The 15,047-nt window shown below is 38.9% G+C and overlaps 1 protein-coding gene across 8 annotated transcripts in view; it reads right to left on the reverse strand.

The window, feature by feature from the left end:
• LOC106576680 (Golgi-specific brefeldin A-resistance guanine nucleotide exchange factor 1) overlaps positions 1-11,806 on the reverse strand; it is a 74,152-nt gene extending 62,346 nt beyond the window's left edge. For 7 of the 8 annotated variants that reach the window (XM_014153983.2, XM_014153982.2, XM_014153981.2 and 4 more), the window contains exons 1-3: positions 11,506-11,804; positions 7,325-7,441; positions 6,829-6,895 (exon numbers count right to left, since the gene is read on the reverse strand). In XM_014153983.2, the coding sequence (XP_014009458.2) occupies positions 6,829-6,895; positions 7,325-7,420 (163 nt within the window). In that variant the 5' untranslated portion in view covers positions 7,421-7,441; positions 11,506-11,804. Of the gene's footprint in view, positions 1-6,828; positions 6,896-7,324; positions 7,442-11,505 lie in introns of all 8 variants that reach the window. The other variant, XM_014153976.2, reaches the window with a different exon arrangement.
• Between the last annotated feature and the right edge of the window lie 3,241 nt (positions 11,807-15,047).

Raw genomic sequence — 15,047 nt, forward strand, 5'->3', positions numbered from 1 at the left:
GCTGCAACAACAAACTAAGGGAAACACTGATTGAGGTACATGTGTGGGATCGTATGCATTTCATGGATAAAGTAAAACACATGACTGTTAATCCTTCAATAATGAACTATAGGAATAAAATAGCCTTACAAAACAACTAACCTGCGGACCCGGATAGTAGCTTAAGACTAAAACAATAAAAAAATTAAATAAAAAAATTAAATCAGTATACACTTCAATTACCATTAAAAGGGATGAAATCATGAACATAATGTGTTTTAGACTGAAATAACGATTAAAATGTGCTCTCTTGCCTAATTTTGCCACTCCTAGCAAAATTGTCTCTGCATTGTCCTTTGCTCATGGGACAGCAAGGTAATTACCGAAAAGGTCAGTCTGCGAGTGATCAAATCATCGCTACGGCGTTCACTCTACGCTTCCACTATCAACCAGTGGTGCCTTTCTGGTGATTCCAGTCCATTAGAGGTGTGCCTGTGAATTTTGTTAGTGTTTGGAAAAAAGGGAAAGAGCTGTCAGTCAAAGGCCGGTCTGGCTCTGGATCTTGTGGGTGTTGGAATCTCTAAACCTGTATTTGTATGAATAAAAATGAGGAGATTTAGCCCGACTGCTTTCTCTGAAGACTTGTCAAAAATCTGACCTTCGCTGTAAAGGAAAAAGGAGATGAAGAAAAAAAGATTTAAAGATTTAGAAAGCTGAGGCTGGGAATGACTTGTGCATAACAAAGTCTCTTATTTTCTAGAGGGGGGAAAGAAAAAAAGTGAGAATGAATGTGTTCACCCTGCTCCCTTCTTTCCTACCTCTCAGCAGTATAGTCGACCACTGTACAACCAATAAAAATCCACAGAATTATTCAACAGGGGATTGAGACATTTGTCCGTTTGATGTTAAACACGGATCCTTTATACAACACTTCCCTGCCAATGTCACGGGAGAGATCCGATTCAATCTACACATCAAAACAATGCTTTTGCCTTTTTGGATGTTGTAAAACATCCACTGCCTATGGCTTCAATTAGAAAATATGGACAGCTCATCTTAATAGGCATTACCAAATATGTCACAGTGCCAATTTGTCACTATTAGTTGCTTGTTTGTAATTCCAGTGTAGTGCCGGGATTACCCAACACAAGTCCTCATGGTTATCCTTGTCATCACTGGTCCACTTACTTACCCAGAAGTTCAATGATTAGTGTACAGCACTGGCAAACCATAGCTACATCTCATAGGCATTAAGGCAGAGAAGAGCCCAAACCAGGCTTTGGAGTGAATATAGAACATCCCAATTTAACATGTAAATATGATCTACAATGACCGCTGGAGACATAAAAATGTCATACCCAAAACAGTCAATGACAACACAAAATTGTATTTTGTTGCGGTACTGACAGTTGACTGAAACGGCTGCCTTTAAAAAAAATAATAATATATGTTTACACACACACACACACACACGATATTTTGAATAGTAAGCAGGGACAGTTTGGCTAAATAAAGACTCCTTATTGAGATACTCAAGTACAAATAATTCCCCTCGAAACTGTAGATTCAACAAGTCATGCTGTGTTTCATTCATTTTTAGAAGACATATCCTATGAGACAAAAGGGGGAAAGTCTACCCTTTCATTGTTTGCAAACAAGCAGTTCAAGTCTAAAGACGCAGATGCAGATGCTAAATCTGTGGAAAGCACTAAATTATATGGGTTGAATGAGCTTAGTGATGGAAGATTAAGCATTTGGAGCAATCCAAAACATCCCATCCAAAGAGGAGATATTGGGCCTACTTCCCCTAGGGAAGAGAGGGGTGGTGTGAGAAGGTGGGGTGATGGGGTGAGGTGGGGTGGAGGCATGGCAAATGCTTCTTCACCACTGGCCCAGGCTCCATAACTGTGTTCTCTTTGTTTGAAATAAAGAGAAACCCTCCTTCCAGAGGTTGTAGGAAACTTTTTTTCTTCCAGAAAGAGAGACAACACTTCCTTTCCCAGAACAATTTATCTCTCTGCTTGACAAGACTCCCTGCTATATTTACCCAACTAAAATTGCAGATGATATACTTCCAGCTGCACTGTGCCATGGCACATGGCCCTGCCAATCACGCTGGCAGAACAGAGGAAGGAGAACAGAACCTTTAACGGGGAGAAAGTGGCTGAGAAACCTTTCGGGACTAATCCACATTTCCTTCGCTGGTTGCTTTTGTTGTTAGAGGAGCTAAGATACACAGTGTGAATGGAATTACTGGGCTTTCATTAAGCAGACAGCTGGACCAGTGCAGCCTCAGAGCACCACTACACAGCCCACCCAGAAGAATTCACACAGAAACAAAAACACATTGATCAGTCAGTCAAACACAGAGTTGGGCTTTGGCCTGGTTATTTGATGTGCTTTTTAAGGCTTTCATCTCTCTCTAGGACAGGTGCATACCGTGTAAGAGAGCCAAATACGCACGAGATTGGGGGTTAAGGAGGCAATAACATCTCTTAACCCCCCTACTGTTTGTCCATTGGAAATGTCATATCAAACCACATTAGAACCACAAAACAAGATGGAACAACAAATACTGTACAATTAAGTCAGTCTGCTCAAACACAAACGGAGGTCACGACATGGGATAACAAAAAAATATTCCAACCATTACAATAATAGTCCAGCATTGTCAGAAGTTTTCCAACATTTTTTTAAGAATGGCAACTTGGGCTGAACTTGTTCTGCAAACTAATCTAACTGGCAACCAAGAGACTACAGCAGCTACCTCTGTCGAATCAAAGTAGCTGAACATAATATAACACCACTTGCCAATGCTAGCTGTGGAACACTAACAAGGCCTTTGGTGTTCTTGAGGGGAGGGGGGTGAAAAAGCGTGGCGGATTCCTCCCAGGCCTCTGTCGCAGCCGTGCCTGTCCATCTCGAGGCAGTGGCATTCCCTTGAGGAAGCACCATGCCTGGAGGGGGCTGAGACCATGGCCGCAGGCTCCATGTGTTCTGTCTCTCCACTAGCTGCTGCTGCTGCTGCTGCGGCTGGGGCTGTGGAGCTGCCAGGACTCCCATTGCAAAGGCATGACGACACAAAGGCTTGACCGCAGAGTTGGCTCACCGGAGACCATCAGCTAGCACCACTCCATTAAATCCACACAACACAGCCACTCCAAATGATCAATTATTACAGATGTTGAAAGAGAGACAGAATGGGGGTCAGGGGTTCTAATGGGGTTGTTGCATGTGAACCCTATATGGCACTAAAGTTACCCCTTTAATAGAGATGCCGTAGACTAGTTACCATAAACGTTTGAATAACTTGAAAGCATCTTGCCATCCCATACTCTACTGACCGACTGATCAGTAGAGTAGGGAAAACAAAATCCCTGCTGGAAACAAGTGAACTCAGGACAGCCAAAATCTTTATGTCTAACATTTCCAAACTATAGCCCCAAGATGAGGAATATGAGCAAAGCCATACATACACCACTCACAGTCTAAGCTGATTGCTTGAACACATACCCACATGGCTGCCACCTGCTGACCTTAGCCATGAATATCTATGAGAAGGGCAATACAAACACACCTGTGAAGATACAATCTCTTGTAGACCATGTAGAATGGCACTTTGAAAAGATTACTTCATACAACATTTTGCATCCTTCTCCCAACATATTTGTAAAACAAATATGAAAATTATAATATGTTCCTACTCAACTTACCTTTCAAAATAAGGGTTCAAAACTCGCTAGCTTTTTTGATAAATCAGGAAATCAACACTTGAATTTGATGTGAATTTACACTACAATAACTTAGTAGGCAAAATAAGTGAAATGTGAAGATTCTGACCAGAAAACAAAATCGGATGAAGTTAGCATACAGTAATTCTGCTATGAAACCACACACTGTCTTCAGAAAGTATTCACAGCCCTTGACTTGTTCCACATTTTGTTTTGTTACAGCCTGAATTTTAAATTGATTACATTTAGACTGTCACTGACCTACACATAATACCCCATAATGTCAAAGTGGAATTATGTTTTGACATTTTTTTTTTAAGTTAATAAAAAATGAAAAGCTGAAATGTCTTCTTGAGTCAATAAATATACAACCCCTTTGTCATGGAAAACCTAAATAACTTCAACTGAATTGCGTCTTCCACATTTAACCCATGCCCTCCGTATTTAATTTTTATGGCAAGCCTATATAAGTTCATAAGTAAAAATGTGCTTAACAAGTCACATAATAAGTTACATGGACTCACTTTGTGCAATAGTGTTTAACATGATTTTTGAATTACTACCTCATCTATGTACCCCACACATACAGATAATTGTAAGGTCTCTCAGTCAAACAGTGAATTTCAAACACAGATTCAACCTCAAAGACAAAGGAGGTTTTCTAATGCCTCGCAATGGGCACCTATAGGTAGAAGGGTAAAAAAATAAGCAGACATTGAATGTCAGTTTGAGCATGGTGAAGTTATTACACTTTGGATGGTGTATCAATACACCCAGTCACTACAAAGATACAGGCGTCCGGAGTCCTTCCTAACTCAGTACCGGAGAGGAAGGAAACCGCTCAGGGATTTCACAATGATGACTTTGAAACAGTTGCAGAGTTTAATGGCTGTGATAAGAAAAAAACTGAGGATGGACCAACAACATTGTAGTTACTCCACAATACTAACCTAATTGACAGAGTGAAAAGAAGGAAGCCTGTACAGAATTCAAAAATACTCCAAAACATGCATCCTGTTTGTAATAAGGCACTAAAGTAAAACTGCAAAACAATGTGTCAAAGAAAATAACTATGTCCTGAATACAAAGCTTTATGTTTGGAGCAAATCCAACAACACAAACTGTGTACCACTCTTCATATTTTCAAGTATGGTGGTGGCTGCATCATGTTATGGGTATGCTTGTCATCGGCAAGGAAGTTGTTTTAAAGAAACAGAATAGAGCCAAGCACAGGAAAAATCCTAGAGGAAAACTTGAGACAAATTCACCTTTCAACAGGAAAATAACCTAAAACACAAGGCCAAATATACACTGGAGATGCTTACCAAGACGAAATTTAAATGATCCTGAGTGGCCTAGTCACAGTTTTGACTTAAATCAGCTTGGAAATCTATGTCAAGACTTGAAAATGGCTTGTAATGATCAACAACAAAAGAATAATGTGCAGATATTGTACAATTCAGGTGTGCAAAGCTCTTAGAGACTTACCCAGAAAGACTCACAGGTGTAATCACTGCCAAAGGTGATTCTAACATGTATTGACTTAGGGGTGTGAATACTTACGTAAATTAGATATTCTATTTGCAACAAATTTGCACACAAAAAACTTAAACATGTTTTCACTTTGCCATTATGGGGCATTGTGTGTAGACGGGTGAGAAAAACTACTTAACCAATTTTGAAATCAGGCTGTAGCAATAACATGTGGAATAAGTCAAGGGGTATGAATACTTTCTGAAGGCGCTGTATGGCACTGTAGGAGACTAGGTAGACTAACCAACCTAGTGTATGTGAAACAACTAAACCTCTTTTGCTCAGCAAACTATATGAAACTTAAAATTGTCATATGCAGCATGTTGGCAACCATTCTGCAAAGTGACATCATGGAACGTGTTGCCAACATGGAGGATAGTTCTGCAAACTCAGTAGGCCTATAAAAGGTTTATTCCACCAGCATAGTATAGATCAAGATGGGCAGGATACGATGGCACAGATACGTGCACTGCTGAGGATGCCTCAAGAAAATGTCCACGTTGAATGGACACCTACGGGAAAGCACAAGCGAGGCAGGCCAAATATAATGTGGCGATGGACAGGGGTGGCTGAACTGGAAGAGATGAGTCTCATGGGGCAGGGCACAAACTGTGGCCCAAGAGACTCTAGTGGAATATTGTTGCGGAATTATGTCCACCCCGGAAAAAGAGGACTAAGTAAGAATAAAGAATAGAACATTCTTATGTCTGAGTACAAGGAGAAGATTGCCCTGCAGAGGAAATATGGTTGATAGAAGTAGTACATATTAAGAGCAAAGTATTGTCACAACCAAAACTGATCAAGGAATTCTTGACAAGAATATTAAGACATGCAGGGAAATCAAATAGATAAAGTATATATATATTTTTTTTTTTTTACTGAATTGCATGTTGTGTTAGAAGAGCTCCGAGGTAACAGTGTCTTGAAGCGTTGCACACATCTTCCCGTCTTTGTGCAGAGAACACTTGCACAACTTAGCTTAACATTTACCTTCGCCGTCTTGTTCATAATGAGGAATTTGGATAAAAGATTAGCAAACAGTGATATCGTTTCAATGGGACTTCTTAAAATTATTAAGCTGAGTAGTCCCCCCAGTAAGACATTGGGAGAGATAATATTGACAAACGTGAAAGGCCAGCCTATTTCTCTGTGGAAATCTGCTGCACACCTGATTAAATATGCTCTTACTCTTCAGGCTGGAGAAGGTACTTTGTGATAACAATCTGAATGTGTTTAGCCCCAAGGTCCCGACTGGCTGAGGTTTATCCATGTAACGTATTGGCGAAGGGAAAATTGAAAATGAAAATTTGGCTTTTGTTTTAAGCTTGTCCACTTCCATGGAACAATGACAATTATCATCATTCTCATATATTGAATAATTGTTATAAACTTTCATGTGTTATCATATCCTCTGTATCTCTGTATAATATGCTGTTAGGGAGGAAATGGTGACCTCATGAGTCAACTATACAGAGAAGAGGGCTAGTCAGGAATTAGTAAAGGAGACTTCACTACAGGTATCTGCTTTCCCAAAATAGAACAACAGTTATGTGATGTGCTGTGTTTGTCATTATGACGTAATTACCTTTTATATTGTTGAGAGTCTCCTTCAGGTGGCTGAAGCTGTTAAGCAATGGATCTTGTTCTTCATCCTGTACAAAGGTAAAACAATAAACAATATTGGCATCAACTAAAATTAATGAGAGGACTTTGAACCTCAAAAGTGAAACTAATCAAATGCTGCAGATCTGAAAAAAATGAACACACTGCCTACAATTTTAATACAATGGCTGTCTTCTACTCACATATGTATAGAGCTACGGTATTGTTTTTTAAATGAAGATTAGGCCTTAACACTACACAAACACATCCATGACAGCATTGTGAAAACACAATTTCCCCCCATCTATCTCTTAACTTTTTAATCTTTCTTCCTTTTGTACCAAGTCTGTCACATTACTTCCTGGAGCAGGTAGTTCTACAATTAACACTAAAAACTGTTGTCTTATGTTAAACTAAGCCTAGATTGGTAAATAGCATTGTGTTACAACATTTTTCTTCACCAAGACAAATTAACTTACCAAAGGAGTGTGGGTATTCCACCTTGAATTCCTCTTGATGGCACTTACAACAGTAATAATCTCCCCTTGGACAATGTATATATTCTTGTCGACCATCCTGATATCTGAGAAGACAAACTATAAATGATATCAATTTGCAGTAGGCCTACTTCTTACTCTTAAGCAATAAAATGAATTAATGTAAAATAGCTTAGTAGTCAAAGACCAGCCAGTTAATGCAACTGTCTACACTGAACTACTTGATCCTACAGCTAAATCAGCATAAAGCAGAGGGTATCTCTGGACACCACCTCAAGACAAAAATTGGGCAAGCAGAACATTATCAGATTGACGTATGTTAATATTTGAGTAGCATTTTCCCCATTTACCTCAAAATGGTTGGATTAACCTTTACGCCGGCCAGAGAAAGGTACTGTAGAAAAATAATAGCCTGTCTTTGCAGGGAGATGTTATTGGTACAGGGGGGTGGGAATGCTGAAATGCAAGCTTTGAATGATAGACTTAAGCCTTGTTCACACTGCAGGCCTTAATGCTCAAATCAGTCATTTTTCAAATCGGTTTTGGAATACTGACTGTCCAAAACAGCAAGTTACAAGTGACCACATCGGATGTGTGTGTTCAGACAGCAGTCATTTGCTGACATGGCTACGCTAGTTGTCATAGTAACGACTAGTGTGCGAGCAGTGGTGTAGGCTGATTGGTGGTTTTGCTCGTGCTTCCCATCACTCAGAAGTTCTATAACAAGCTAAGCTGAGAACAATGCCTGCCATGGACGTTTCCCAGATGCTTTCAATGTTCAAAATTATAGGTTTAAGAACATTTTTAATAAAGCCTCAAAGGATAAAATGACCCAACAATCAAAATTAGTCCTTTTTGGCAAGCTAGGTATAGCTGTTTAGAGTTCTAACACATTCACTCATTTGTTTGTAAACAATTAACAAGCTAGTTAGCTACTACATGTCCTTGTCAAACTGTCAGAGTAGCTCGTAAGCAACACGATATGCCAAATAACAGTTTAAAACCACTTGAGGGCAAATACATTAGATTTGACCATTCAGACAAATCACATGGCCAGGAATCAGATTTGCATGTGGCTTGAAACATCCGATTCCATGTGCTTTTCGGCTGTTCAGGCTACAGAAAAAAGGGCTTTATAAATTCATTTGATTGATTAAAGGCCAAGCTAAAAAGGCTGATTGACAAATGGGATTAAGATCTCAAGCAGTTTCACAGTACAATGTAAAGTTTCATATAACAAACAGATAGTGTTTCATACTTTTGTTTTATCAAATAAACAATGATAAATTATCAAACGTTTTTTACGCTAGAATTTTAGAAATGAACAGTAGCTTTGCTCTCAAATTCCCAATGCTAGGCTCCTTGATTATGCACAGTTTTATCTCCAAGTAGCCTAATTCCTAAAAAGCAGCCCTGCTTGAAACTGGTACTACCACATTTACTGTCTCTGTAGTCCTGGCAAACTGCACTTTATACCGGCAATATGCACAGCGCTACATAATTTCGGTAAACTTAAGGGGTGGCTCTCCCATAGACACCAATGCAATAGCAGCTGGGTCTGGTCTACTTGTATATGAACCATGAAATATTTGCCAGTGAGATGTCTCGCTTCCTCTTCTGTCTCTGCTGGAGTGACAATATAAAGTAATTGTGAGCAACGCACTTGTACCAGAAGTCCTGTTTTGATGGGACAGGAAGTGTAGTTTCATGAAACACCGGCACAAACTCAGCCAAACAAATGCACAGGAATAAAAGGGAGAGGAGTAGCGATTGAAAGGAAAACAATTCAATCAAACAATTCAATCAAACAAACAAAACCAGAAGTGAGGACGTGACAGTTGAAAATGACCAATCAAATGAAGGTAATTTAAAAGCTCTGCCATACCACTTCCTTGAGGGTGTTTTATACTGCCGGTCATTTTAAACCATGAACAACTCCTGGAATTTTTACTTGTCGCACCAAGCCATGGAAATGGTTAAGGATAACTTTATAAAACGGTACTAGGAGTCAGCAATACTCTACACTCCAAGGCCACAACCTTCCGAATGCGATTCCGCAATAAGGTAAGAAGCAGTCTTATTATTTGTCAACAAAGCAATCTAGCTAGATCACTAAGTTAAATTACTACAGCCAATAACTAATGTTAATAGCTAGTTAAACCTTGTAGTTATTAACAGGATCATGTTACATGGATTTTAGTTATAAGAGTAAGAAATTGCATGTTGCTGTTTTGACTAAAAACAAGCTAGCTAATGTTTATTTGTAAATGTTTTAGGGGGTAATGTTAGCTGGCAAGCAAAGTAAGCTAGCTAGCTACCAACCAAAACATAGTTGGCTAATGTTAGCTACCCAACAGATAGCTAACTAACCATGCCTAGTAAAATACAGCAAAGGAGACAAGCGGCTATTGACAGCTAATTTTTCTCATTAGCTCATGGGACCCTCGGGCCTGCCAGGAATCTCTTCGTGCGAGGGAACGATGCATCACCAAACGAGGGCATGGATTTGTAACAACTTATAGCCAGGCTGAATCCGATGCCGGACTACAACACAGTGGCTGATATGAACGAAAGGCTAACACAAGTAGCTCAACTATTCCAACAGCAGCAGCTACAGCAGAACTCTTCTCCAGTGACTGCACCAGGACAGGCATTGGTTGGGCAAGATGGAATGAGCTATCAGTAAGTTAATTGTTTACTTCTACAACTTGCACATTAGTGGTAGCTAACGTTGAATATTTGAATCCTGTAAATTTGCTAATGATGGTATTTTCTGTTTTAATAGCGGACAGTAAGGGATCTACACATTATGCTGGCAAGAACAAATATAGGCCGCAAGAAAAGTGAGGACAAATTTGTTTATGACTGACAAAAAGTTTCCAAGTTGTATGATGGCTATCTTAGCATTCTCAAATGTTACATTAAATAGTGGTGGAAATTTCATCCATAAACTTAATTTTATATCTGAGAAAAAAGTCCTTACAACACCTGTGTATTGTCTGTTGGTCAACCAGCTGAGAATAAGGTAGACAGATGGAGAGTGGAGCATTGTGGAGTTTGAAGGTGAGTAGTCCCAGAAAGACATGGACTGACTAACATAGTTCTACATATTACAATTTTGAAGAATTTTGATACATATAATCATTGCTAATACACCACACTGAGTGGTGTATTAGCAACCATTAGTGTGTGTGACAATGGTGAGATGTGAGGGTCAGGATAACTACATGGTATGTCTAGGGCTGGACATATTGGCAGTCAGGATCTCCAGTCTCCACCGAGTGTTGTTAACGCCACAAGGCTCCCCTTATCTAACAGTCCGTGGAGAAACCATCTTGAGTGTTCAGAGATAAAACACCTAACTTCTTCTGACTGGTATGGAAGTGGCTAGCGTCTTCAGTCTTCTTAACTGAAATGAGTTAGCTACATGAAAATCCCCATGTTTTAGGCTCGTTTATCAGTAACATCCTGACAACTATGCTACTGTGTCAACTGTGGACGGATTGATAACCTAACAGTAGCATCACTAGCAAGCTAGCTACTCAACTTGCCTTGTAATTTACAGGCCTGGCATAGCTACGATAATTAGGCTAGCCCAGCTAGTTAGCTGGCTGAGAAGTAAAAGGCTTGCTTACATGTTGGGATTATCTTCATTTTAAACATGAGTTGCTGATTTACAACAGAATATTCCTAATGCTGCAGTGAATTTAGATCACCAATCATGTGATGGGTCATACAAGTTAGGTAGCTAACTAACTAGGGTAATAGGCTTGACACCAATGTTACAATCTAGCTAGCTAAATAACTAACCAGCTACATAGACAAGTGGCCTGGGAAATAATTTTATACAGCTATCGATATGCTTTATCTATTAGGTAGCAACCCAACGTTAGATATTTCACGGCCAACGATTAAACTAACATTAACTTGGTGAGACAACTAGCTAGCTAACGTTAGCTATCAAGTTACGTAGCTAGCTAGGCTCAGTCAAATTGGACAGGTCGGCTAGCTCGTTCTGCCGTAGTTTACACTGCTGACGACACACAGTCGGGGTGAAACAATGACTGTGTGAAATTAGCTTTTACTGGATTTATGACTCATCAACTAGCAAACTACCATTGCGCAAAACTGTGTAGCCAAACTGAACTGTGAAAATAGCCTACCTGTATGGTTGCAGTTCCAAGATGGAGTCCTGTACAATTTCAACTGATGATAGCTAACTTAGTTAGCTAGCAAGCTAACTGGCCAACAGTGATGACCAAAAATCAATTACAACATATAAGGACAATTCAAATATTTTGACATCCCAGTACGTGAGTCATATTAAAACCCACAACTATTGATTCGTTCGGTAATTTGTTCCTAATATGGAGAAATGAAACACATAAACCGGCTGTCAATCTGTTCTTGGTAAACACACTGACGTGGAAAACCTGAGTCTTCACAACCGAACATGCTGCGCTGGGATGGTTTGTCAACTCTAAGCCAATCGCCTGGGATGGTTTGACAACTCTCTCGTCCGAGGAAATATAATTCTTATTAGAAAAAAATACCTTGAATCACTAGAAGACAGAAGTTTTTTTATTTATTTTTTTACATTTATCATAACTAGCTACATAAACCTCTGTTGACTTATCCATAAGCTAATTTATCCAACTACTCTAGCTACCTGAAATCAAGGACTCTAAATGGGCGGGACTAACCGTAAGCAAGGTTGATTGAGTGTTCGTGATGACGAAAGCATTATAGTCGGCATCCTTGGAAATGCAAAAGACTGCAGCACAAGGCTACATCTTTGTAATCTGGTGTAAACAACAACACAAGCTGTCATTGTAGCCCATGTTCCCAATACTTATATGGTTGGTTCATCGGTTGATACACATGTATGAAGGTTTTGGTTGATTGATTCTGTTGGTGGCCCAGTATGATGAAATTATCATACAAAATGATAACTGGAACCAATGTTTCTTTATGCGTTTATGGCTGTACTATTCTTAAGCATTAGAAAATGTAGGCACTAAAGTTATTCCATAATGATTAATGAATCAATAGATAGGCCTATTAACTGTGTAAGGAGGGACAACTTAATGTAAAAATATTAAAAATAAAATTTTACGTTAGGCTACAGTGCAGCATAAATTGCATTTTTGTGGAAAATGAAAGCATTTATGTTTCTATGTGCAGTGTAAAGATATTGTAGGGTTTTCTATTACTATATAAAAACCCTTATCTCGCTGTGTGATGTCAGTGGCCCCTTTCTAACCTGAAAGTATTACTTTCTGTTTAAAACATGCAGCAGCAACTCCTTACAATCAAAGCCCTCTATTTGCTCTTTTGCTAAGTGTTTGATCACCTGTGGGGTTTGTAATTGCAACATTTCATCTGCAAATAAATGCACGTCATAGACACGCCAACCCCACGGAGGCAATAACAAGAAAGTTGAGCATACCACAAATGTCATGTATGTACAGGTGTATGACAGACATTTTTATGGATGTCAGTCATACACCTGTACATTCATGACATTTGTGGTATGCTCAACCAATAGGTTATATTTTGTACAAACTGTAGTGAACATCTGTCAGATTAGCACAAATAAACACCTGGAACCTTTTTTGATGATCGTATTTCATCAACAAAACTAAAATTGTTATACAGTTTGCACATTGAAACAATCTGTTGATGTATTCATCAAACAGCAGAATCATGCTTCCATAATCATGGACAACGATGTAAAAGAAGTAGGCTATTGAATGATCATTTATGATGGAATGTTGCTCTGCCTGCGTATTATGATGTGTCCTCATCTGACCCATAGTGTGATATGTTTTGACTGAATGTCCCCGTCATTCTGTTTCCACACTTCTTCTCCACACTATGTGAAACATCTGGATTTCTTTTGATTACATTTACTTCATCCAAAATGCAAATATTTACTCAAGATATCTGGGAAGTGGTCCTTTGTAGCTCAGTTGGTAGAGCATGGAGCTTGTAACGCCATGATATTATGTTCGATTCCCGGGACCACCCATTCCCAAATGTATGCACACATTACTTGTAAGTCGCTTTGGATAAAAGCGTCTGCTAAATGGCATATGTTATGTAAGTAACACCAATCATTATTCATAGTTACCCTATTACAGACTGCTAAAACTACTGCCAACATTTGGAATCAGTTGACAATGAAACCTAGGATGTTATCCATTGCAGAGTTGCTTATAGAATTCCTTTGTCATATTTCTCAGGCAATTGAATCTAACTCATGTATTTTGATTATGTATTCATTTTAAGGCAGCGGTGGCCTCATTTGATGGAGTTCGGCATAGGCATAGGCCTTGTTTGCTAGGTGGTTGTAAGAAATCTGACAAAATCCGGTTTAAGGCACAGTAAGCCTATTGGTGCTGTAATAAGATACAGTATATAGCTTAGGCTATTATCAAAGGCATTTGTGACTACAAGCTAAAGACAAATTTGGATTTCTGAAGACAATACTCGTAAAACGGTGATGGACCTTAGAATCAATTAGCTTTCACCAGTGACTATATCCTATGCCAATATTGGCTACTTTACATAAAATTATGAATATGTGCAAGGTAGTCCTTCTATACAGTTTGGATTGCCATTGGGCAAATGACAAAGGACACATACAGCAAGCTGGCCAGTGTTAACTAGTGTTGATTTTTCAGTTTAACATTTAGAGTTTTCATTCAGGAGTTAAATTAACTTTGTAAGAGTTAAATGAACACTCAGTGGCGTAAAATAACCCCAGTGTTGGTGTTAATAACCAGAGTAGAATCAAAGCCAGGTCCATCATTATCATATTTCCCATCATGTTCTACTGCAGGTTGATTTTTAGAATTGTTTGTTTCAATATCTTTGCTTTTGCATGTATTTGATTGATTAATTAATCTTATGCTACTCAAATATAAATAACATAGATTTTTCTAAACTAATCCAATCTGTTTCTTGGATTTATTGCACCGGTTACTGAAATGGTTGTTCCAGTTTACAGGCTTTAGGTAATCTATAGTCTTCCCAACCCTGGCAGTCATTCTGAATGTAGATTGCGGGTGAATAGAAACTATAAATGTTGGATATCCCCACTCTGGCTGGATTCCAATAGGAATTTCACATCCCTTTGCAAGCCAGCATAATGTGACTTGCAAGTCTGATGTGGAATGTAAACCATGAGTTTCAGGCCACTGTATTAGGGTAAAACTAGGCCCTCAAAATAAGGCCTTGTGAAATATCTATGGTATTGTCTTAAAATCATTGAATTTTAATGATAACATATTCACTTAGGATCTCACTTGGTGAAGGCCACAGGGCTAGAAATTAATGAATGCAACAACCATGTCTCTGTCACTAACAAATACAATCATGGGTAGTAACTGTACAATTCACTCGAAATGCAAGGGCAAGGAAATATGCAAATAAGGCTTTACACTAATCGCGGTGTTAATTTAACACTGAAAAATGTGGACCATATAGACACTGGGATAGTGTTAAATTTAACACACTCAGTGTTGGTTTGACACTGGAGAATTTTCTGTGCAGGAAGAATTTGTCCGCAGTGGGTTCAATACACACAATGTCAACTGGGAGTGCATGGGTGTTGTTTGGCTGATCATCTTATTCTGGAACTTCCATATTGGATATCCTAATTTTTGAATTAAAATGCATTGGCAAACTTCATCATTTGCAT

Source organism: Salmo salar, chromosome ssa18 (assembly GCF_905237065.1).
Source record: "Salmo salar chromosome ssa18, Ssal_v3.1, whole genome shotgun sequence".
NCBI classification, from domain to species: domain Eukaryota; kingdom Metazoa; phylum Chordata; class Actinopteri; order Salmoniformes; family Salmonidae; genus Salmo; species Salmo salar.